This window comes from Dermacentor silvarum, chromosome 8 (assembly GCF_013339745.2).
Source record: "Dermacentor silvarum isolate Dsil-2018 chromosome 8, BIME_Dsil_1.4, whole genome shotgun sequence".
Classification (NCBI taxonomy): Eukaryota; Metazoa; Arthropoda; class Arachnida; order Ixodida; family Ixodidae; genus Dermacentor; species Dermacentor silvarum.
Genome location: NC_051161.1, coordinates 17,036,117 through 17,062,290, shown reverse-complemented (window position 1 = coordinate 17,062,290; position 26,174 = coordinate 17,036,117). Strand labels below are relative to the sequence as shown.

The 26,174-nt window shown below is 47.4% G+C and overlaps 1 protein-coding gene across 2 annotated transcripts in view; it reads right to left on the bottom strand.

Moving 5' to 3' along the window:
• The window catches only part of LOC119460696 (protein FAM107B), a 129,870-nt gene that overhangs the window by 65,543 nt on the left and 38,153 nt on the right, over window positions 1-26,174 (bottom strand). For both annotated transcript variants that reach the window (XM_037721750.2, XM_037721748.2), the window contains exon 2: window positions 25,637-25,685. In XM_037721750.2, coding sequence (XP_037577678.1) covers window positions 25,637-25,685 — 49 coding nt within the window. The remainder of the gene's footprint in view (window positions 1-25,636; window positions 25,686-26,174) is intronic.

Below are 26,174 nucleotides of genomic sequence, written 5' to 3'. Positions count from 1 at the left end.
CGAATATTAGCCTCGACACGCACGAGGTGGTCGGTTGTTGACCGGCCTTCTCTGAATCCGCATTGGTACGGATCAAGCATTTTGTTTGATTCGAGGTAATGTAGAAGGCGACGATTGATCATTTTTTCAAACAACTTGCAGAGACAACTTGTTAGCGCTATCGGGCGATAGCTTGTTACTGAGCCGGGATCCTTACCCTGTTTTAACACAGGGATTACAATAGCTTCTTTCCATGAAGATGGAAGGTGTCCAGCTGTCCAGAGAGTATTAAAGAGTGCCAGCAGTGTGATTTGTGTGTCTCGGTGAAGTTGTTTAATCATCTCATACATAACTCTGTCGGGACCCGGAGCAGAGTTCTGACATGAGTTTAGGGAGGCTTGCAGCTCGGCAACGCAGAAAGGCCGGTTAAATGGTTCGTTTGGGCTACATTTACGGTTAAATGACTTCCGTTCCTCCGTTTCTTTGAATTTCAGAAAAGACAAAGAATAGTGCGTGGAGCTAGATACCCACTCAAAGTGCTCACCAAGAGCGTCGGCCTGGTCCTTGAGACTGTTTCCTTGTTCATTTACCAAGGGCAACGGATGGATTTGTTGCCCTTTCAACCTTCTCAGCCCATCCCAGACTTTCCCTTCCTGAGTGAACGAATTAATACCAGAGAGAAACCTCTCCCAGCTTGCCCTTCTTGCTTGCCTTCGAGTCCTCCTTCCCTGAGATTTAATGTGTTTGAAAGCAATAAGGTTCTCCACATTAGGATATCGACGGAGAATGCCCCATGCTTTATTTTGTTTCTTACGCGCCTCTCTGCAGTCATCGTTCCACCAACTGACTCGTCTTTTGCATGAGTTGCCATTTGTCTGTGGAATGCATTTTTCTGCTGCGTCTATTATAAAAGCGGTAAAATACGCAACCGCGTCGTCTATGCTAAATCGACTGATAAAATCTTGTGATAAATAACTTGCTTCTTTAAAATGGTCCCAGTCGGCCGATGATAGCTTCCACCGAGGACACTTTGGAGGGCATTCGTGTTGCTGTTGCTGTATCAGCTTTAGCGTCACAGGGAAGTGGTCACTTCCAAAGGGATTTTTTATTACACTCCATTCCAAGTACGGAAAGATGGCCGCAGAGCCCATTGATAAATCTATTGAGGAATATGAATTATGCTGTATATTGTAATACGTGGGCTCTTTTTTGTTGAAGAGACACGTGCTAGAGGATACAAGAAAGTTTTCTATTAGGCGGCCTCTGGTGTCGCACCGGGAGTCCCCCCAAATTGTGTGATGAGCGTTAAAATCGCCGGTGATCACGAATGGTTCTGGGAGCTGGTCTATGAGACTGTAAAATTCCGTTTTTCTGAGTTGGTAATTGGGCGGTATATAAATGGAGCAAATGGTTATGAGCTTGTTAAACAATATTGCTCGCACGGACACGGCCTCGAGAGGCGTCTGTAGGGCCAACTGTTGGCAAGCGACGGACCTGTCGACAATAATTGCCACCCCGCCAGACGAGGCAACAGCTTCGTCTCGGTCCTTGCGAAATATGGCGTACTGCCGGAGAAAATTAGCTTGTTTGGGATTTAGATGTGTCTCCTGGACACAGAACACCTTTGGCTGATATCGAGATAACAGTTCAGTTATGTCGTCTAGATTACGGATTAGTCCTCTGATATTCCAGTGCATTATCTGTGTGGCCATTGTGGTGTTGTAAAGGATGTGTTCTGTGAGTTAGGGAGACATTGAAATTTAGATTCATGTGTCCTTGCCTGGACCCATGATCTTTTGTTTTTCTTTTTTGGCGCGGTCGAGAGAACCGCGCTGCTCTTTCGGCACCTGTGGTGCCGGTGTTGTATCCATTGCCTCTCGGGAGGCGCTGGATGCCCGCCCTTGCAGGCGGCTTATTCGTGTTTCAGGCCTCGACTGGTGAGTAGAGGCCTTGTGTCCCGACGGCCCAGGAGTCGCCGAGCTCTTTTGCTGGGTGGGTGGAGTAGTTTTACCTACTGCCACCATGGGGGCAGGTGCCACAGCCGCAGGCTCGCTGCGCACGGGCCGGGGAAGTGGCGGAAGCCGATGCAGCGCTGCCCCCTGACGCGCCGCCTCGGCGTAAGCGGTACTGTGGAAAACTGAGCACCTTTTTCTGGCTTCTTTGAATGATATATTTTCTTTGATTTTCAAGGTAATTATTTCTTTCTCTTTTTTCCACGTTTCACAAGATCGGGAATATGCCGGGTGGTCGCCTTCGCAGTTCACACAGTGGGGTGTACCAGAACAGTTATCGGAGGGGTGACCTTTGTCACCACATTTTGCGCAGGTGAGTTGACCTCGGCAGCTTTGCGAGCCGTGGCCGTACTTCTGGCATTTGAAACAACGTCGAGGATTGGGAATGTAGGGCCTGACGCGGGTTTTAGTATAACCTGTTTCGAGGGTCTCTGGGAGAACACTAGAAGAAAATGTAATTATCAGATGTTTTGTTGGTATTTCGTTGTTGTCTCGTCGGATTTTTATTCTTTTTACTTCAATAACATTTTGGTCTTGCCAACCCTCCAGTAGTTCTGCTTCGGTTAGTTCTATCAAGTCCGGATCTGAGATCACGCCTCGGACTGTGTTCAGAGAGCGATGTGGGGACACTGTTACTGGGATGTCAGCAAACGCTGTGAGTTTTGCAAGCTTTTCGTGCTGCAGCTTGTCACGAACCTCAAGGAGGAGATCGCCGCTTGCCATCTTGGTAGCTTTATAGCCTGGTCCAATGGTGTCTGTTAGGGATTTCGAGACAAGGAAAGGTGAAATAACTCTTACTGGTTTTTCAGGTTTATCGCTGCGGATTACGTGGTAGCGTGGGAAAGATTCTTTGTGATGGACGAAAAAGTTCAGGAAACCTTCGGTGCGTACTCGCTTTGCAGCGGTACGATCAGGAAGCAAAGGGAAAGATGCTCTATGCATGCTTGATGAAGTTGCTTCGGCAGCAATGGCAGCCACCCACCACGGAGCCCAACAAGGGGACGCTACAAGTTTAACAAAGCAATGACTTGCACACGCCAGCCGTGCATCGCTGCTATAACCCAATGCGCCATACTCAAGGTTGGATATAGAGCACCAGGTTAACCCAAGCCGCCTAGAAGAGATAGAAAAAATTAGGAAGAAAGGAGATGACAGGACAGATAAGCAAAGTTGATAGGAAAGCAATAGATTGAGGAGAGGGACAGGAAAAGACGACCACCGATTTCCCCCGGGTGGGTCAGTCCGGGGGTGCCGTCTACGTGAAGCCGAGGCCAAAGAGGTGTGTTGCCTCCGCCGAGGGGCCGTAAAGGTCCAAGCACTCGGCATCGGCTCAACCCCCAGGATCCCCTTTTCCCCGGACACGGCTAAGCCACGTACGGTTAGACGCGGGAGGGGCCAACCCTCATGTGCTCGGGTCCGTGGTGTCGCAACACACCAAACGCCTGCTGACGCAGACGCCCCTGCGGGCCCGCCGCCATCGAAATCCGGCCGCCGCGGCAAGTTCTAGAACCGCGGCGGATGCCACCTCTCACTTTGAACAGTGCGTGTTTCCATTTCAAAGCCAGAAAACGACGGACGTTTAATGCGTAGTCGCCGAATTAAAAGCGTCCCGTTCGACGACTGATTCAGTACACGCAAAGACCACGCACCAGTCAAGGACCAAGTCTGCTTGCCTCATCATAAGAATGTGCTATAACAGGCTAGTCAATGATTCGACACGATTACACGTTACACCGCACGAACAAAAAACGGAAGAAAAGACGTCCGTTCGTGCGCATAATCGTGCTTGCCTCTCAATTCCGTGACTCTGCGGAGACGTGTCGCGGGCATCGACTCCAGTGTGGCGCAGTTACATCCCTGCTCGCGCGCGGGGAAGCCACCGGGCGGGCAGCGCGCGCGGGGAGAGGGGGGTGTTACTCAGCCGCCGGGCAATTCCCTGGCGCCCCCACCAACACAGTCATGCTCAACCGGCACCCATTCAGCCCACGCCGAGCGGATTAAACGACGCCGGGGCTGGGAAAAAAAGCGCGAACCGTCCGCGCCACTCGGCGAGACAAGTCGTGAGGCGGCAGCGTGGCTTCGACAATGAAGTACAACCGCACAAAACGCGAAGAATGTTCCTTGCACAACGAGCAAAACGAGAAGATGGTTTGTCGTCCGGTCATTCTGCTCGTCAACTCACAGCAGCTGCCTTTTTCTTTTTTTTTTTAATCCGGAACAAAGGCGCGCAGCGGTACCGCTGGCAGGAACACAGCCTCCGAAGTCAATGAACTTCGGTTCAGACAGCTGCTAACAGCCTTCGATGGTCTATAGCCACCGGAAGAAAAAGGCGATGCCTCGATCGTGCTCGCACACAAAACTTCATGAGAGAGCGCCTCTATAACCGGCTGAACGGTTTCTTCTGCCGCGCTTCGTTTTCCGAGTTGCGAGCATAGGTTCTCATCGTTGGCTGTGCGCAACTGATAGTATCGCACGCCGACTTTACCCACCACCGTGTCTCAGCTTGCTTCGCTCAGCCACTAAGCGTAGAAGTCGCGGGTTCGAACCCCGCCGTGGCTGCTGCCATTTAGACAAGAGCAAAATGCAAATACGCACTTCTACTTAGACTTAGGTGCACGTTAAAGAACTCCAGGTTTTCAAAATTATTCCGGAGTCCACCACTACGGCGTGCCTCATACGGTTTGGCACGTAAAACCCCACGATTTTAACCAATAGATCCGCAGACTTTCAAAAGCTTTCTCTACTTATAATCTAGAGAGAGAGAAACTATTATTAACGCTATAGCGTTTAGGGCCCCGTGTCGCAGAAAATCCGGCGTCGGTATTGGCGCCCGCGGCCGAGAAAATCATCCCCAACCACGTTTAGGTATGCCACACCATTCAATCATTAATGGTGCTAATACCTTGTCTTGAATTCTTGGCAAAGCTATTGCTCGGAATTTTGAGAATGACAATCCACAAACAAATGTCACGAAAGAAAACACCCACAGCGCATGTCTTTTATGTTAAATCTTCTCAGACTGAAATATTAAGAGTGCGAAACAAATACGGAAACCTGAAAATGATGTATTTCTATTGGCGCGGTTGTGCACTATCTCCGGGATCGGCCCACGCAAGAGGCCGCGTTTCCACCAGAAAGCTCGCCTACGCGCATAGCGTTCGCCGCCAGTGCTTGTCAGTAACCATTACGGTTGCATAAGCTGCAGTCGTCGGGAACCATGAGTAGCAGTCAGGAATCTTGAATGCTATCACGTTCCACTCTTAAATGCGAAGCTTAAGCGTCCTCCCAATTCTAGGTATACCGAATCAGTAACCGAAATTAAATTCTATCGGTACGAGCCTGCGAGTGCCAAAATAGACAAATGTTCATGAATAAGCTTGGTAGAAGTAACACTTTCTAGTTTATTTAGCAACAAACCGAAAAGGACGACGGGAGATAGCGTATCCCTTTCATTCGATGCGCGCACAGGTGTGTTCAGCACGGCGAGGAATTCGCTGCAACTCTCCGACGTGCGCCGGAAAACTGCATGACGACATCGGCGAGGATCTTCCGGTACTTTGAAGCGACGAGAAAGGCGCACTGGAGGCAGGAGTAGAAAAAAAGAAAGAAAAAGAAAAACCGAAACATTACAGCAAGCGCTCGTGAATCATTCGCCGACATCGATGATTTAAATGTTTCCAAAGAATGTGCCGAGTCAGCTCTCTCGGAGAGCTGAGGCCACTAAAGGTGCCCGGAGCGCCGGAGAAAGGAGCGTCGCGAATAAGCGACCAGCGGGCGAAAATTTCCTATACGCGGCTATCGATCGGACAGGTCAGCAGCCCTTGCGGGCAATGGCGAGCGAGCACCACAGCGAGGGGTACAGAAATGCCAGCGACCTTGACCTCTCCTCGGGCTGGGTCACGGAGAGACGTGGGTGTATCGACCCACGCCACATCAACGCCGAAACGCAATACCACGGTTAACTGCGCCCCTAAAAAAAAAAAAAAAAAAGGGGGGGGGGGGGGGCTCGGCGAAGAAGTTTTCCCATCTCGCCATGTTGTTTATCGACGCCGAGCACATATAGGCGATGAAAAAACACCATACGCGCTTATATCACAGCTGACTGCTCGATGCGCTTCATTGATCTTCGCGTGGGAGTATCATCCAGGTTTCAGGAAAAACATGCGCCCATCGGCGCCTTCGGCAGACACGCCCACAAGATCGCCCACGTTTCAAAAGATATGACGCTGCTGAAAAATAAAGGCGTTCGTGAACAGTATAAAACGCAGGACGTCACGTTCGTTTCGGCTGGCCGCAAATAAACAACGTGAAGAATTACAGAGGACGTTGAAGAACAAAAGTGCCGGCGGCGCGTGTAGTAAGTGAGAGTTCGAAGTCCAACTTATCAGTTCCCCGCAAGAGTGACCAACAAGGGGAGCTCGTCCAAGCGTAACGGTCATGCAACAGATGTTGCTCTACTTCCGTTTTTCTCTTACGGTCGGCAGTGGCGAAAATGAACAGTAAAGAAATGGCTGCCGTTATCACAACAGCGCAGGGAAAAGAAATTGGAGGTTTCCAAGCGGACAATGCATAGCAACTTGGCTGTTTAGATAGTTTAACTGGTGTTGGACAATGAAGAGCAGATGTAATGCGTGACGTCCGCAGTTATTTCCGCAGACAGTGACTACAATGTGACTGGAAATGTTAACTGACGAGAAAATGGGGGAGGAGGATTACAAAGCGTGCACAGCTGAACGCCGGCGGCATTTCGATCCCGACACTAGCCAATCGCATACATGGGAGCCGAAAGCGAGCTCGAACCGGGACGGTTGGTCCGCATGTATTTAATAGAGAACGAAACGCTCTGTTCAATGGTTAGGCAAAAACAAACGTGAAAGAAAATGAGATAGAGATAGAGAACAATGTGGCAACCACTAATGTCGCGTCCCGTTATGAAACGAAGCGACATTGAGTGATGTCACTAGAGAATATGTTAATCGCACAAAGCGTCACCATACAGAAACAACCTCAAAATGGCGAGTGGGTTTCGAAACGCGAACTAAGGTCGTCAACGGGCGCGCGCGCGGTCTGCGAAAACAGGATGCAGAATTACCGCGCGCACAAACGCTGACAGCGTGAACAAGAGTATCGCTTCATGTCCTTGACTCGTGTGTTTGAACCTAACCCGCCATACAGACTGTCGCACCGTTAACTGAAGCGACGAGGGGCTTACCTTATGCTCGGTATACCTTTCGACATCCCCGCGAACAGCGCCTCTACATGACACGCAAACCTAAAGCTTTCCGCGGTAAAACAGCTACTCGAGTCATGTCAGCGAAGCTGACCACTCGCTGGCGCTTATCAGCGACGTTAGCGAGCAAAAAATGTGACATTACGACGTGCGTTAGCATCACCCTGAAGCGAAAGGCGAGCGCACACAACAGAAGGTAGCCGCAGCGAGCCCACCTGGCGCAGAGGAGTCGGGCAAGACGCGATACACCCGCTCGAGTAGCGGACACTTACCATGATTGTAATCCCCGTTGGGGCCGCTTTATCTGTTCGACGTGTCACCAGTGTCAGTCCGATGCGGCAGAGAGATACGAGCACGTTTGTCACACACTGGGAAAAGCAAACCACAACGACGGCAGGCGCGCGCTACACGGATAGCCGTTTCTCTGACGCGCGCTCGGAAACAAACGCGGGGAACGACGCCGTCGCACGGACGCCGCAGCAGCTGCCGCGCCGCCGCTTCGCTTGCGGTGGCGCTGGAGGCGAACAGCCGAAAAAAGGTGACGTCAGAGCATTTCGCGTGGACCGCCACTTTTCCGGTTTTGGTTTCCGTTGCGCGCGTCGAGTACCCGTACACGCGCCCTTCCGCGGACGGAGCTTCGTCGAATGCCGACCGCGCACTTTCGCCACGGCGATGCGGTTTTCCGAGTGCGCTTCAGCAGACAACTGTCAGGCGTCGCATACGACGGCTGTTGGCGCTTTACGAGATATAGGTCTAAGGGGGCGTATACTTGTCGGATAGTTTTTTTCACAGCCTGTCGTTTGTCCTGCGCAAGCCGAGACCAGCGACCATTTCGTAACAAAACCACCGGTACATGGAGCTAAGGTTCACCAGAGCACGTTCACGTCCATTTTTTCGATACTAAGGGTGCACTAACATCTCTGACGAGCTATGACGCTGTGTACTGTCCAAACGCAGCCTCTACGAAAACATTTGAATTCATCTGCGCGCGCCGATCTATAGACGGGCCTTGTACTGAAGTTATTGATTGAAACGGGCAGTGCTCCTCGTTCTCCTAAGTTTCGAACCGTCAGATGTGTGACGTAAGCCAGCGACAGATCTTGTCCCTGGACGAATGGTTTCATAAATGCTGACAAGCACTTGACGTCATCGCCGCAAGGCTTCTTCATTACGCACATTCTATCAACTAAAATATATCTACGTACAGTTGGAGCTACAAATTACGTAGAAGAGTTGTGAACGAGAAGGGGAACAGAGGTGCCCGATATTTTTTTTTTAGTTACAATCATATGAAGCTAATGACAGCATAGAGTAAATTATTTGCTGATTTATTTGAAGCATAGAAATGATAAGGTAAAGGAAAATGGAAGTGAACAACAAACAATTGTGTAAGAGGGCCTAATAATCAACAAGGCTAAACGCAGCCTCAGACGCTAATTCAAAGCTATTTACGTTCAGGCCCATTATTTCGTATTGTATTTTACATTTGTTGTAATACACTAAGTGCCCACTGAAAATGCCCTCATTTATAACAATTCCGTATTTACATTCTGCAGTCGTAGAAATCAAAGGGAGTCGCGTGGCGCGCAGTTGAACTTTGACGGCGCGTGCGACCTGATTGTGCCTTTCTATAAATGACATAACATGGCAGTTTCCTGAAGGCTGAAGTTGAAGCCGGAGCGGCTCAAAACAGCTTCCCAGATTGATTAATGGTTTCAGGGCGGACAGGTGCTTCGTGATCCCAAAATGAACGAGCGCGTCGCAGGGCGCGACTCGGCCAGAAGAACCTTGACACGGTGAGAAATGGCGCAGTTCAACGCTCTGTTCTCGTTCCTCTTACAGGCTTTATTGTGCGCGCGGGATATACCGGATGCGCTATAATGGATGACCGCAAAAAGGCTACGGGCTCGATACTCACGGGAGGGCAGGCCTCCTCTTGCGCCTTGCCGAAACGATTTAACAGAAGCCTGGGCAGTGCATGCTATAGAGTGTTTCACACCTCCGCCATAACAAAGAGTGCGACGACCACAGCGCGCATGCGGAGGGAGACGCGACTCAAGTAAACAGCCGCAGCGCAGTAATTTATCGCCACCGACGTGGGCGTTACGAGTACACGCCTCCGCTGTGCTCGCTCGGGTCCTTGATGCCGAAATAATTTGAATATTGCGAAACTCGCGACCGCGCAGAGGTGGCGGGGATACCTCGTGCTTTTGGCCCTCGCAGCCATACGCAGCTGGATTAACGAGCGTTTTATGCTTGCTAAGAGACGTATTCTGAGGTCACGTTGAAATGACGACTATAGTCGTTATATATACACCGGAGGCTAAGCACAGTGCCGACATGTTTTAGTGCCGGACAAGTCGTGGACCTGCTCGAGATAGTAGTATAGATAAGGTAATTTGGTTACATTAAAGAACCAGCGTGCAGCTACCCCCTATGTGTACAAACACCTAAAGCCATTCGCCCATCGCGCGTCACACAGCTAAGTATTAATGATTATACGAGGTTTTGTGCAAGCTTAGGCAATACACCGGAGCCACAGAAATGCCAAGATATCGTGTTTGCACAAACGAGGATGGGCTCTCAAAACAGCCATTTTCATGGATTATTATTATTATTATTATTATTATTATTATTATTATTATTATTATTATTATTATTATTATTATTATTATTATTATTATTATTATTATTATTATTATTATTATTAAAGTTTTATGAACACCGATAAAGGAGGAAATTGCTTACCAGATCTAACAATGTCGGTGCCGTGACCGGGCTGCTTAGTCACTGACTTCCAAACATGCCTTAGGACGCCCAAAGATACTCGCGCTATATGTGCTAGAAATTCCATAAACCAAATCTGCAGCAGGTCAGCGTGCATTAGTGAGGATGGGACGGGGCCGATTAAGACGACGTTCCAGACTATCGTGAGCGCCTGCTTTTCATCGAAAACTCGAATCGACACAAACCTCTGCATTCGATCGGAGGCGCAGAGGAGAGTTCCTGAAAGCTTGATCCCGAATCGTTAAAGAAAGAGAGAAGCAGACATACCGGAAGTATTGGAATGCCTTCTCTCCCACCCTCAGAGGCGCACTCAGCTGAGTATTGATCGGAAGTGCCAGCGCTGTGGTTCGGACAGGGCACTGCGTTCATTTTCGTGCGGGATATAATTACCGGTATTATTTTTGCACAGTAGATGGCGCTGTAGAAGTCTTTTGATAAGCAGGCTAGGTGACGATTTGTCAACGCCCCGTTTCAAAGGGGATGCCATTAAATCATTCCCATCATCATGACGATTACTCACGCACTCGTACATGCAAGGTGGACGTAGAGCTGCTCAGTCCAAGATTATATATATATATATATACATTACACACACACACACACACACACACACACACACACACACACACACACACACACACACACACACACACACACACACACACACACACACACACACACACACACACACACATGCAGCACACACACACGCAGCACACATCCACACAACCGCACGCAAGCACGTAACACCGCCCCCCCCCCCCCCCCCCCGCCCCCCACAATACACAAACACACACACGCACAAACAAACAAACGGATCAGGAACTCAGCACGGGCACATGCCATCTGACCCCTTGCAGGTTACAAGAAAGAGAGCAGCGCTTCTGTGGCTCCAGCATGTACAGTGACGATAATAAGATCCACCGCGTGCCGACATTCAATTTCAAAGGCGCATAGGCCACCTCAACGCTTTTGACAACAGCTTGCTTGCGAGGCGTGCAGATCTGCTCAAGGGCAAACGGCCAACCACGGGCTTTGAAACTAACCCTCCTCTGTCCTTGAGTGGCGAGGAAACTAATTAGCGCATTCTTTTTTTTTTTTTTTTTTAGCAGCTCGTCCGGCGCACAAGTCTCTACGCCTGTGCTATAGCTTCCAAAAAACGTAAGAAAGAAGACTCATTCGTGGCTGCCGGTGTAGCGATAAAGCCGGTTTTGTGCACTCTAGAACAATGAGTCCCACGTATTGAATCAGTGTGCCGCTGTTCTTGCGCAATTAGCAGTTATCTACGGGCACCTAATTAATGGCTGACGCGGGGACTAAAGGCTGGGCGGTTCCGGATTCGTTCACACGAATGCGAGGCTTGTGTCCTCAAAGGCAACCTTTGTGTTCGGAAACTTTTTCCGCGCAGTTTCCTGTAACAAAGTGCGCGAAACTTCAATGTAAAGCTTTATTCTGGAACAGGAGTTTCCATTTTCCTTTTAACTGCAAAAGACGGCACGTTGTACAAAACCCTGGGCATCGTGGACGTCTTTTAATGTCTCAATGATGAGGAGAAAAATATAGACACAGATGCGTAGAGTGCGTAAATATGGAACTCGTCTCAGCAGCTGTCGAACCAAAGCGAGAAAAAAAAAGAAATAAAGAAAAATAATCTTGTCGCGATTCGCGAGATTTACTAACATCGGGTTTGTTTAATATAAATGACTGCATACTTGTGTAAGCGGTAGGCAAAAGTTGGATATATAATAAGGTGCGAAGCTCTAATTAATATGGCCGATATCAACGTTGAGAGCCTGTACACTTTTATCTTTTTTCTAATATAGCGCGCACAAGGCCGTCCACTAGAGTGCTCTGACGAAACCAATGTAATATATTGAGACATAATATAAAGCAAAAATAACGACCTTGGTGGAATCTGCCAGCACCCCGTTCTAAAGGGGGTGCTCACATCATCATCATCATCATCGTCGTCGTCGTCGTCGTCGTCGTCATCATCATCATCATCATTACCACCACCATCATTACCACCACCTCCACCACGACCACCACCACCATCTTCATCAATTTCTTGTTCAGTGATTCCAGGAATACATGTATTTATCGGTCGACAAGCATTTCTTAATATTTTTTTATGTATCCAGTACCTCTACGACAACTAACTTGCCGCTCCGGCTACTGCTGTTGTCACTGCCGCAGCAACTGCAGCGATCCATTTAAAGCTTACGTAGGTTACCGCAAGGTTGCGCCAGCTCGACCACTGGGGCAGCATCACACACGCTTCCGTCCGCAGCGTTGGTATAGACTGCTCAATTTCCGACGCTTCTTGGAATCAGTTCACTGTTGAAAGACTAAGCTTGGGTATCGCCGAATCTCACAGCATGACCGGCTGCTAGCTATTCTCCGGGGCACCACTGTCCCGAGGGAAAGCTACCTCTCGGGGGTCGACACAAGTCGGTAGGTTACGTATTGCGTTCCGAAGAACACAGTGACGGAACGACTTGAGGACACAATAATCTCGGAACGTTCACAGTTTCCGTGCGAGAACGCCATAATCACCACAGTGTCCACAGACCGCTCATGTCAGGCGTGCGCCTCTCTCGAAAAATTTATCACCTACTGCTTTGTGCAACGAGAGACAGACGCGCTTAAACGGGTCTAAGCCTGCTTAGTTAGCTCGTCGTCGTGTTTTTGCAGCTGCAACGATCCTGGAACACACGCGGTTAGCAGAACGTGAGGCAGCAGTGAAGCACGCACGTGATTCGCAGAGATCCGCCGCACGTGCAGCCGCTATGCAGTATATAACGCGTCGGAAAGGATAAGGGGGGAGCGCTATTTGGCCCCTCTCTTAGCCGATGTCCTCGGGTAAATATTTGGGACGCGTGACGGGCTGATTTGGGGCCCGCACGGTCGCCGCCCGGCTGACGGAGAGGAACCACGCACCGCGTGGGCCTCTCGTAAAGGACACGAACCGCCGGAAGGCGCTACGCGCAATCTCGAAAATGTACGCGCGTAATTGTGCGCGCACTCCTTAAGGAAAGAAATTTAGTCTTCTCATACAACAGGCAAACTTCTCGAAACCTGGAATTTTTTCACCTGTAAGGCTTTACCCAACCCAAGAGAGGATAAAGGAGGAGGAGGAAAGAATGAGAGCTGGCAGGAATGTTAACCACAAATGCGTCTGGTTAGCTACCCTACACTGTGGGAGAGGAAAGGGGGAATAGAAAGATGAGATAGAGAGAGAGGAGAGGGGGGGGGAGAGAGAGAAAAGATGCGGTGAGTTCGCGCACGCGTGCGGAAGGCCGCAACAAGTCAAAGGCGTTCTCACAGACCAGTCGCCCCCTCAAGAAAGACAAAAGTGTCTTCGCAGCTTTGTGGGCCGACGAGCGATGGAGACGATCTTTAAGTAGCGCCTGCACGCGGACAACGGCCGTTCGTGCAGTCGTCGCAGTGCGATATAGAACGCTGAACAGAAGGAAGCAGGTACTCATGCCCGAATGAAAGTCCAACGGGGAGAGAGAATGTATAAGACCTACGCATTTCTTTATTGCGACGAAGATTTATCTTAAAGCATAACGTTTGGTGTGCAACATACGTGTGCTTTAAGCCTCTGTGTTGTGTATGAATTCAAGCAGTGTTTTGTGGTGTCTGTTGGTGTGTATCCGGTGATCTACGCTAATAATAGCGCGAAACTACATTCTATAATCGCTATGGGACCACAGGCGCTAAAGGAGCTTTAGCCCCAAACTAAATGTATTTTATTGAGTCACACCAGCGACATATGCGACAAAGATTGTGGAAAAGAAAATACGCTCAGTTTTACACTCAGTTTTACGGCGCAAGGTCTTTCCTCCATGTTAAGTTCTTGTTTTTGTTTCCGTGTTCGCATTTTATTCCAGCTTGGTATTCGAAATTGAGCGAGTGTATTCAAGAAACTGACACAATTCGTGTAATGTATCCGTCAGAGTAAACGCTTTCGAGATACTTTTTGCTTTCTACGTCGACGAACAGGAGGTGGGTGTGGCACGCTCCCGCTCGACCTGCTTTCTCAATCACGGAGCAGCATTAATTGACATCGTGAAATTAACATTACCGGCTTAATTATTGTGATGTTATACTTTTCAAAGAAATATTAGAAACGCGGCGCTATCATGTCAAGGACAGATGCATGGCGGTGGCGTGACCAGCTTCATTAATGCGATTATGTTACATGTTGATGTTAATCTAGACCGATTAATTCAGCAGGTAGCACACATTGTTCTACTTCTTAAAGCAACGAACGGAGTACATGTGCAGCGATTGCCGTACACCTTGTACCAATGCTTTAATTAATAGTTTTCGACTGGTCACAGATTGCCTCCAGCGATTCTGGCGATAACGGTAATGATAATGAGCTTTAGAGCTGTCTTTTCACGACCATTGCTAGCACTGCCAGAACGCTCTCAAACACCCAGTCGCACATGATATAAGGCTCATGCTTGGCCTTTGCCGAGACGACGCGATTGGCGATGTAACTCGAAGTACTCAACAACTTAAAAGCACAAGCCTTTGTACAACACATGATCAGCGCCGATTTGAGGTGTAGCACACCTTAGGCACTTCTCGTGAGCCCCTGTTCAGCCCGCCGCGCAGATGATTGGTGCAGTAGAATAACAGCGTCGTCATGCTTCACTTCCGCAAATCAGATAAACACTCATGAAAGTATGACGACGGTATAGGCGGCATACAATGACGCAGAATGTGACCGTTCTCTACGACGCGTTTTCTTCTTCGTGGTACAATATACAGAGTGAGAGAGTCATTACTGAAGTCTGTGCAGTTTATCTAGTGAGCATCGTCATGCTCTTGCTTCTATGCAAGGTAGAAGACTGGAGAAAGAAAGTACCTTTTCTCTTACCCCATCTGCGGCAAATATCACTAAACGAACGGGCGCACATGTTATCCTGATAGCGACAAGTTGCATGGCGGAAAAGGTTAATGTAGCGGTAAGAAGGAAGCGTATTGTATACGAAAAGGCCACAGTAATGACGTAATTCCGATGTATCGTGATCACGTGAGCTAAAGCAAGGCTTGTTGCTGAGGCCATCGAAGTCACTACTAGCGCTCAGTTTTTGGCCAAATTATAACAGGGTACCAACGTTTATCTTGATTCGTTGAATTCCAGAGAACTAAAGCTCGTTAGAAGTGCCGTTGTATAGTACGCTTTTAGATAAGTGAGTAAGGAACATTATGGAGGAAGAGCGATGCAAGGTAAAGTGCACGGTTTAGAACGAAATAAACACGCGCACACGCACGCACGCACGCACGCACAGCACACACACACACACACACACACACACACACACACACACACACACACACACACACACACACACACACACACACACACACACACACCACACACACACACACACACACACACACACACACACACACACACACACACACACACACACACCACACACACACACACACACACACACACACACACACACACACACACACACAGTTCAGCCTATCCGCGTGGTCTCGACCGACCTTGTTCTCTTTGCTAGCAGCAAATTTTCTGCCATATGAAGGGATGCACATCCTGGATGTACGAGGGTTGAACCGAAAGTAGGGCAAATGTGGGCGTAACAACTCAATATATGGTGAATGAGTTCCTCTAGCGCATGTGGAGTTTTGACGTCAGTCAAAGCCACCCTTTCGTGCGCAATACCTATATAACTCCTTCGTGGAACAAAACAGTCAAGCCTGCTTCGAGAAAAAAAAATCTAGATGTCGCATGCTGATCATGATTCGGTGACAGTGAAGTGATGGGACCCACTGCACTCTCCATTGGAGTGACATTCGCATGCCTGCGAGCAAGATTAGCACGGGGCAGGGAAAATCGGTGCACGTGCAATCAACCACAATAAAGACCGCACAACGACTGCGCAAGTCAGCAGCTACGGCCGCGAGCGCTCTGGTCAATCTCAAAGCCGCGGCGTGTTTGCGTTAACGCCGTGCTCCCAAGTGAGTGAGTGAGTGAGAGAGAGGGGGTGGGTGGGTGGAAGCAGACGGCACGGGGCGCTCCCTGCTTCCGCCCCAATTGGGGCCGTTTAGTCAGGGCTACTTCATACGAGGGTGGTCCCGACAGGGACGAGAGGCTCGAACGGGACCAAGGGCATGTCTTGTATAGCGTGCCGGCCGCGAGCAAGTGAAGGATAGAGAACCCACGACGGTGCAAACACGCACGCTCAAACACAAACGCACATGCAAACGCCACACAAGCGTACGCACACAGCCTGCCGTCTGCTGAACGCGCGTCGTCTGCTCTCCCCGCTCGTCTGCAGACGCCGGGCGTTTGTATAAACGCACGCACACTTCACACGCGCTACTGCTTGCTCGAACCAACGTCTGTTTATCTTCTGGCTTTATATATCTTACTCCGAATGTACTATCTCCGTGTACGATGGAGACGAACAATGAGTCCTCTTATAAAACCTCGAGCTGTTGACCCCCACGCCAGCCAGGGTGTATTGCCCGGTCTTTAGTGGGGCGGCACGTATAGCAATTTGCTGCGGCTGGTGCGCCTGATAGAAGTCTAGCGGGCGGGGGGAGCTGGGGTGTTTCTAGGCGTCGGCGATTTTTCCTGTTAGCGTGAATTTACGTAGGCCACAAGAGCCGCCTTCATTTCCGTGTTAAGCTGAATGAACACCAGACATGGAGACGTATGTAGGCCCCTCAAGAAAGAAAAAAAGAAAGAGTTTCGTTTATTTTCCATGTAAGTGCTAGCGAAAAGAAACAAACACACAAGCAAGACGTTCGCCAGCAACCCCAGCACAGTGCTGAGTCGTGGCTCAGATGAAGTGCTACTTTGTTGGTACTGCTGCCGATGTGCGACCCCGGCGCCTATCTCACTTCTCTCATTGCTCCTGCGGCCATGTCAAGAATGTAAGCGCCCTATACAATGCAAAAATTACTTGGGACTGTGGTCAGCGAGCCATCTTCAGTAAAACATGGACATATTAATAAATGACTTTTTAGTAAACTAGGGTTAGGCCATCGTTTTGATAACTACAGTTACGTATGAGGTGACACTTTTATGCTCTCTACTGCGCACTAAACTTGAACTGAGCGGTGTGTTTGGACCTACCATCCATTGAGTGCGTGGAAGACTCTTGCACCATTGAATGAAGACTACAACTTATATAGATCATTCCATTAGCGGCATGGACAGACGTTAGATGTCGAGTGAGCACGCCGTTGCGGCGTTGTTATCTTTATTAGTTTCACTGCCATTCATCAACTATTATTATTATTATTTTGCTACAGAACCGAAAAACAGACAAGCCGAGGTACTCTCTACCACAGATCTCCCCACAGCAACCCACATATAACAGGACAGAAATCTCGTTACATAATTTGTCTACTTGGTGGCGCACATAAACATGCTACACCCCCTGATATTTTCGCAAATGTTCCATAAGGGATTATTGGATATGGGAGTTATGGGTCATACGTTTTTTTTGTATATTTTTTCGACAAGGAATTAATGAGAAAAGCCTTCCACACGTTGCCAGAAACTCCACTGGGAATTTAACGCGATAGCGTTTAGGGCACCGTGTCGCAGAAAATCCGGCGTCGACAACCGGCATGCGATCGCGGGTTTAGGAGAAAATCATCCAACCACATCGACCGCGCAGGCCCTCCACGTGGTGCAAGGTTCTGGTGAACAAAATTTGAATTTATCACAGTGAAATGCGTCAGAAAAATGGTAAAGTACGACTTTACCATTCGGCGTCGGATTCGCCGTCGGATTGTTTACCAATCGGTGTCGGATTGTAATTTGAATGTACGAGAAAACCTAATTCTGCTACGAGGAAACTAAGACCCCTTTTCCAGCATTTCTACCAGACCTGCGCGCGTCGGGCCAATATCAAAGAATTAATAAACTAATAAAGAAAGGTGCTAGGGCCTTCACATTTTAATATAAGACCACTTATATTGCCCCTGGAAAACCGTATTTCCAGCAGTGCATTTCAGTTTAATAGTGAAGCCGACTTTAAGGGGACCGGTGTAAGCTTGGTCTTTGTAAGCTGGCTTTCCCACGTTGAGTCTTGCAGTGAATGAAGCCTACTTGCCGTATGCGAACGATGCGATGCGAACGGGTCCCGATAACGCTATCGCGTTCTACTCTTAAAGGCTAAGCTTAAGCGTCCTCCAATTTTTTTTTGTCATTTAGGTGCGAAAAATACAAGTCTTTCAATTAAGTGATAAAATTCGGACCAGATAGAGTTACGCATGCGCCGTAGACACTCTTTATTAGGTGATTAGTTGATGTTGACACGTCAGGCCGTATATACGTAAAGGCACAATTCTCACCAACAGTGGTGATTTTCCAGAAAACACTATAATAAAGATACAGACCTAGATCGTATGGCCAATAAGTGTATTCACGTGTATTTTGAATGTCCGATTTTGTTTCAATCTGTTCGTTCTTGTTTTCCGGAAAGGCGATTTTGGTGGAACCTTGTGTTTCTATAGTTCACAAAGTCATATTTGTCAACACATATAGGTTGCATGCATATTGCTCTTATCCCTTGTTTGTATCTACCAAACTACCATAAAACATGTACGCTACTTTTGGGCACATTTATAAAGAATTCAATTCAGTATATATTAAACGTGGCACGATAGATCCTGTCAATGCTGACGACAAAGCCGAGGACGACGACTCAGCATACATCGAAACCGCTTAAGGTACATATCTCTGTATAGAGGCACAAAAGCAAACAACCGGGAAAGACTAGGTATAATGACGGATGGCACCCAACGACCCCTGGCGAGTAGACGGGAAAGGAAGGAAGGAAGCGGGCATTTCATAATCCCGGACCAGTGGCTACCCAGCAGCCCAACGAGGAAGGCAACGTTACGTACATAAACGTCGACCCACATATAAAATAGATCGGAAAGTCTTCCGCGATTTGGCCCCAGCTATAGCGCCCGCCACCGCGGCGGTCTATCGGCGGCCGTTCGACTTCCTCGTAACGCGCGCATAACAGCGTGTAGGAGAAAAAAACGATTACGTGAGCAATTTGTGGCCCACAGCCACTGACTTTCTCCGATTGCTTTTACTGCACTCTGCAACACCTCGGCCGACACGGTAGGCGGAAAAAAAGAAAGAGAAGAAAAGAAAAAAGAAGAGGGGAGACAGAAAAAAAAATGAGAGAGAAAGAAAAAACAACGAACGTAGGCCTATAAAGCTTGTACAGAAGAGCGATGAACGTAATCGTTCATTAGAGAAAGCAGAGGTACAACGAAACGACGTTTAAACGAGCAGGAATTTCACTTACTTTGGTCCCTATACATGAGGAAACATAAATTATATTTCCGTACGTTCTCTATACTGCTATAGTATAGAACCCCAGTAAGCCACTGCTCATGTTTCGTAAACGGAAACTGTAATTAGCCAGAACAATGTTATGAAAAAACCACATTCATGCCCTTCTTGTTTGTGAAATTTTACATCGAATCTGTTAGCCTCTAGTTGGTCGGGATTTTTCCGTCTGTGCTCACCGGAAAACAAACGGCAGCTGGAGGGCTTTGTGTTTGAGTTTCCGCGTAACAGAATTATGTCTTCTCGCATATTCGAATTACAGTTCGATGCTATCATGTCTGCAGGTCGTGTGTAAGTTGTACCTTACAAAATTTCTGACGCATTTTACTTTGAGGAATACAATTAGTTCAATAAGGCACTTGGGCTTGGCGGAGGGCCTATAGAATGAAGATGTATGCTGCACTTCCGCACACGTCCGTACGCGCGTGGCGTACGTCGCTTGTGGTGGTGGTGCTTGTCTAATGTCCGCACCAGCTTCGCTTTACATCCACCTGTACAGGGTGGAATAAAGGCGGATTTTTTTTTTTTTTTAAGATCTCAGTCGCTACGGTGTTCTGCTGGTGAGCATGAAGCCGAAGCCGCGGGTGCGATTCCCGGCTTCGGCGACCGCATTCGATAAGAACGAAATGATATATATATATATATATATATATATATATATATATATATATATATATATATATATATATATATATATATATATATATATAGTAAACAATAAGAAAGCGGATGTATACTTAGATTTATGTGAGCGCTAAAGAAGTACAGTACAAATTCGGTACAGTAGGTATATGTGATTAAAGTCAGTCGCAGAAGTCGCGAACGGCGTTGTATTAACGTTTTCTGGGAGAAAAAAAAAACGCTTTTGCTGTACATATCGGACAATTGAGTGCGAAAACATTAATAGAGCTTTCCAGTGGGCGAACAGGGTCTCTTGGAACTGGTCCAACCAGGATATCGCGAGAGCTCGCCGGGGCGATAGCCGACGTCACATCCCTTTTTGAGCAGATGTAAAAGTATATCCGTGAAAGCAGGAAGAGCCAGCAAGGCTCGATATCAGAATGATTATTCCCGATAAGAAACATAGCGAAATGCTCTTTTAATTCTAAACTCGTCATCTCCTCTCCACGCGATCGGCTTAGTCGTGTATAGTATTTCATACAACAATCACAACTGATCAATTTGGCGTTGTTAATGTTCATCTGCCATGGAATATCAGAGGCAACACGAATACTTTTCTGGTGTTGATAAATAGATTCTCTGGGAATGTGCCGGCAACAACGGTACTGAAACCGCCGCCATTCGCGACGCGCCCATAACGGCAGGCGTTACTAGATTAAAGGAAGCCTCGAGCTCGCTCATTCCCGCCATTGCCCCGGCTGCTGGGGCCGCCGGGGACCTTCTCCGTCGGCGTCGCCGCCACTGGGAGGCGGCCCTGAAAAGTTCGGAGCTGGAAGACCAGCTCTGGGCCGTCCGGCAAGCCGAAGATGCCGCCCGAGTCCAAGGACTTCGAGCCGACACCTGAGGCCACTAAAAGAAAAGTGCCGGCTCTTTAAATAAAGTTTATTTGTTCTTCTTCTCATAGAAGGAATTTTGCGATTCTTGAGTAAATTGATGTTTCATGTCATTGTTGCTAGTCTTGAAGCGTATGCGATGCGGTACTGTATGAACTTTTTTGCTATGCGCTGAATAAGTTACGAGGCGTCAATAAATCCTTGTAATATTTGGACACCACCGTGTGTGAGATTGTATGTTTAAACAATTTATCTTTCTCACCTGAGTTCTGAAAATGGTCGAAAAAATCGCACTAGAAAAGGAAAGCGGGGGAGGGAGAGAATCTTGGTTCTCAATATTGCTCTGCACCATGTTTTCACTGTCTTACACAAGTGCAATGCGGTGAAGATATTGTAGAAAGCAAGAGTCGGAACGGGGCGAAGACATGAAGTTTATCTTTACTCAATTAAAACAACGATGGATGAGATAGACATTTCTTACATAAATTTTGCTGCATGCGGCTATCAAGTACACTACATCCTGTGTTCAAATGTTATGTGTATCAGTAAGAGATTTACGTCTGAAATGCGTATAACAAGTAAGTTCTTACACATTTTAGCAACTTTAAAAAATGTTTCTTCTTATGAAAAATTATCACAGTTTCGCCATAAGGGCCAAGCAATGAATGCGTTAGCAACGTATTAGAATATCACGCGAAGAGTAAGATAAGACTCGTAGCTGTAGTGGCAGCACGAATTAAAGTAAGCTTAAGCTGATCGACCAAGTAAAAACGAGCTGTTGTGCTAGGGGTTCTCTTTTTGAATCCTGCCATCGGACAATGACATTTATGTTTATTAGTTAAAGCCAACGTCTTTCTTAGCGACTTCACCACCACTTTTCCGTATCGGGTATGTTTCAAACCTCTTTCCTGGGCCGATCCTGGAGGTAGTGAACAACCGCACCAATAAAATTACATCGTTTTCAGGTTTGAGCTCTCTCATTGTTTCGCTCTTTTAATATTCAAGTTTGAGAAGATTTCACATAAAAGGTATGCGCCGTCAGTATTTTTTTTTCATGACATTTGTTTGTGGGCTGCCAATCTCAAAATTCTGAGAAATAATTTTGTCAAGAATGTAAGACAAGGTATGAGCAACTTTAGTGATAAGATGGTGTGGCAATATAACCCGCATATACTGCATGTCATATAGCATGGCATGGCGTATGGCATACATATACCTAAATATATACGGAACCTCACGGCGACGCCGACGCTGGCAAGAATTTGCATGGTGTGTCCATATAATTGCTATCGCATTAAAACAAGAGATACCAAGCTCTCAGACGCAGGTGTGGTTCTATCCCACTATCAAATGCATCATCATCTGTATCTTCTGTTCTGTATGACGACATGAAATACTTTATCATGCCCATAGACGGATCTAAAGTGTTACAAATTACTTTTATTTGAAATAAAAAAAGATGGCTGACTAATGGAGTAGCACACGAGGAATAAGGATTATAAACAGGGATAAGGTGCCTCAGAAAGGCTGGCCAACGTTTCGATAGGAGGACCTATCTTCCTCAATAAGCACTTTTCTCGCAATTTCTCTGTTTTCTCTTTCTTTTTTTACGTGAAGATACCTTTGTAACGGTATTACTGCGTTTAAAACGGTGAAAAAAGATTATTTGACAGAACTGAAGGAAAGCGATTATATTAAACAGTCTCAATATTTTCAAGCAATGTATCTTTCCCAACACCAACAAAAGTACAACAATAATAATTAAAAACACTAAAAAGTAAAAGTAAAACTAAAATAAAACGAACGCCCTTCAGGTGAGCGAGAGGGAGGCTCCTTAACGAAAACTGGAGAGGTTTGCCTGGCTGCACGCCTAGCATGCTGACCCCATGCACGTGAATGCGATGACAAACTAAGTGATACACACAGTACGTACGACACTTAACACACGCACAGAAAACACACATATAACTTATATCAAGGCCGAGTTCCACCGCCACCCGGCGTGGTTGCTCAGTTGTTATGGTGTTGGGCTGCTGAACACGAGGTCGCGGGATCGAATCCCGGCCACGGCGGCCGCATTTCGATGGGGGCGAAATGTAGAAAGCACCCGTGTACCTAGATTTAGGTGCACGTTAAAGAACCCCAGGTGGTCCAAATTAATCCGGAGTCCCCCACTACGGCTGCCTCATAATCATACGGTGGTTTTGGCACGTAAAACCCCATAATTTATTAATTTAATAAGTTCTACCCCTACATTAACAGACGACTACTTGTAGCAACATTTTTATTTTATTCTGAATTCGACATAGTGTTCCTACATGGGCAGCGGGAAAAAGAGAATAAGAAGAGCGGTCGCGCTGTGAAATCGACGCAGCAATAACCCGCAAACGCACGTGCCCTTCCCAGAACGCCGTGTGCTCAGTCTGGAGCATATAGACTTGAGCAGAGTGGTGAGCGCAGTATTGAGCACGGTTTCTCTCGAGGAGCAGAGCCCAACACCTATTTATTAACCCAACAAGGCTTCCTCTCTCTCTTTCACTCCGCCATCCCCCTCTTCACGAGTAGGGTAGCGAAATGGACGAAGCATAGTTGCCTTTCCTTTCCTTTCCACTCCCTCCCTTACCTCCTTCTTTTTCTCCACTCAAAGCACCCACGGTGCAACCCAGTACATACCGCTCGTGCGAACAACGCCACCGCAGCGGCGTAAGAGCGTAGCAGGCCAAGGGCAGCTCTCCCACCACACAAACAGTCTCTCTCTCCCTGTTCTAAAGCTTCCCTCCCTCAGCCGCCGCCAGCTCTCCTCATTGAGCCCACTTAGCTCGACGCGTGAAATTCACTCAGCGCGCCTTTAACGAGATCACGCGCTCCTCACGACGCTCGGCAAGTGCAACATCCTCTCCGACGCAGCAGCGGCCGCCAAGTACACGCTGCTGCAAAAGCGACCGTGTAGAAATTGACGCATTCAGACTTCCGTTCTGCATTCAGGGCGTCGAGTGTTGGTAATACGATAAAACGACAGGCGCCTCCGGCGGTGACGTGTTTGCACTGAGTCGTTAGATGCGTTGAACAGCAGACGTCGTCGTATAATAGGCTGCTGTCGAAGTCATGTAGTGCTTCCTCCTTCATTTGATCCAGCATGCAAAAGCAGTAAGCCGGAGGAAGTTCTCTAAAGCTCAAATGTACCACGAACGCGTCACCACACTGTAGCTCATAACAGGAAGCTTCAGAAATTTTTATGGATTTGATTCTGCTGGATTGGAGAACCTACAGAGAGATACGCTCATGACAATGAAATTACAAAACATTACTACATGGGAAGGAAAGGGTTTGCACCCCCTCATATTAGACTAAATATAGCACAAGCAGTTACACTTAGGCAATTACAAACACAGTCATATTATTCACCTGCACAAATGAAGGCATAGTATAACTTTGAAGACATGAATATTATATGCAAAGCATGCAAAAAGGAGATATGCACACTTGAACATATGCTCTGGGAGTGTGGGTCACTCGGCCCTCGCATTTCCTGGAATCGGTTTTCAGGAATGATTAAATCCCACGGTCATATCCCTCAAGTCCCGGCTATCCAGCACGCCCGTGATATAGATAGGAGGCTTTACCTCCAGGTCCCAACATTGGACTAGCCAGGCAGGTGGCAACACCCTGTACAGGACCTGAGTAAAGTTTTTTCCATCCATCCATTCATCCAACCATTTTTTTTTTTTGTCATGAATTATCTCGTTACCGAAACTTAGCACTCGACCTCTACTTCTGTGCAGATTCTTAGATTGGTCGCTGTTCTCGATTCGCGCTGGAAAACGACAGTATCGAAATTGACAATGTTAACTTACGCTCTGCAAAGGGGGAGTGTGACGTTTTATAATTAAAAGACGGAAGGCTTCGACCGTGGCGTGTTCTCTCGGAGCCGTTAGGTCCGTTGAAGAGCACACTGAGTTGGTATATATATAGACACGTCATAAAAGCGATACTGTACCGCTTTCTTGATTTAATCAAGTATACAGAAAAAAAAGATACTGAGAAAAATTGTCAACCGTTGAAGAAACTACAGACATAATACTATCGTACAGATTAAGAAAAACATTCCCAGCTTTACTTTTTTTTTTTAATTAAGGCGAGTTTAGCAGCTGAGCTGAAGACACGGGACAAAAGGGGGATCAAAACGCCGATGTCGCTGAACTTTCAACTGATGTTTATTTTCACGCACGCGAGGTTGCACATTTAGCGGTGCACGTTCAAGCAAAGTAAAATACATATGCACATAACCTGCAGCGCCCCGTGTCGACCACGCAAAGGGACTGATACACGATATAGGAAGTCACCTGCCAGCAGGGTATGCTCTTTCTTTTGTTGTATGTTAAGCTGTCAAACTCGTCTTAGCCGTGAACCACCTAACTCAGTTCAATACCATTCTTCTTTATTGTTCGTTACCCTTAAGCAACGGGTCTCTGCTTTCATGTCCCCATCTTTATAAGGTTTACTGTTGAGGGGTTTTCTACATGGGCTCGTTCCGTGACGACGTTGACTTAAGTGCACGACAGTGTATACGTATGCGCCGCTTAATCGAATCGTTCGCACAGCTGAAGGGAGTGTTTAAAAATATCGGCAATAGTTGAGGAACAGTGCCGTACATCCTCTTCCTCGCGTTGTCTCTCGGTCGGCTTGTTTATGTACTGAACAAAAAGACAATAAGCAAAAAGACGGGAACGCTTACCTTGCGCTCGTTTCGGCGTCATTTGTTGATGTCGGCTTCGGTTAGACGCCTGCGAGAAAGCAAAACACAGCGTAGACTGTTAGGAAACGAGATACCTGATAAAGAAATAAAATATAGAAAGAAGGCAGAAGAGGAGGGAGAAATTAGAACTCAATTTGTCTTGTTTAGACATGCAATAGCGTGTCACCACACTTTGCATTGTACGCATTACATCTATGCTGATATACGCTGTCCTTTATGGAAGAGAGCATATGTGCGTAATCCATTTGGTAGATCATATTTCCACTGCGACCATACAATGAATGAGCACAAACACCACACTGCCATTAACTGCAAATGTGTATTGGAGACTTTATATATATATATATATATATATATATTTTATTATTTTCCCAACAGTTTCGGTCGGTGGACCGACCGGTCGGTGGATCGACCCTTGAAAAAGGTCGGTCCACCGACCGAAACTGTTGGGAAAATAATAAACCCTAGATAACCGCGAAGTTGTGCTTCTGATTTCCCTATATATATATATATATAT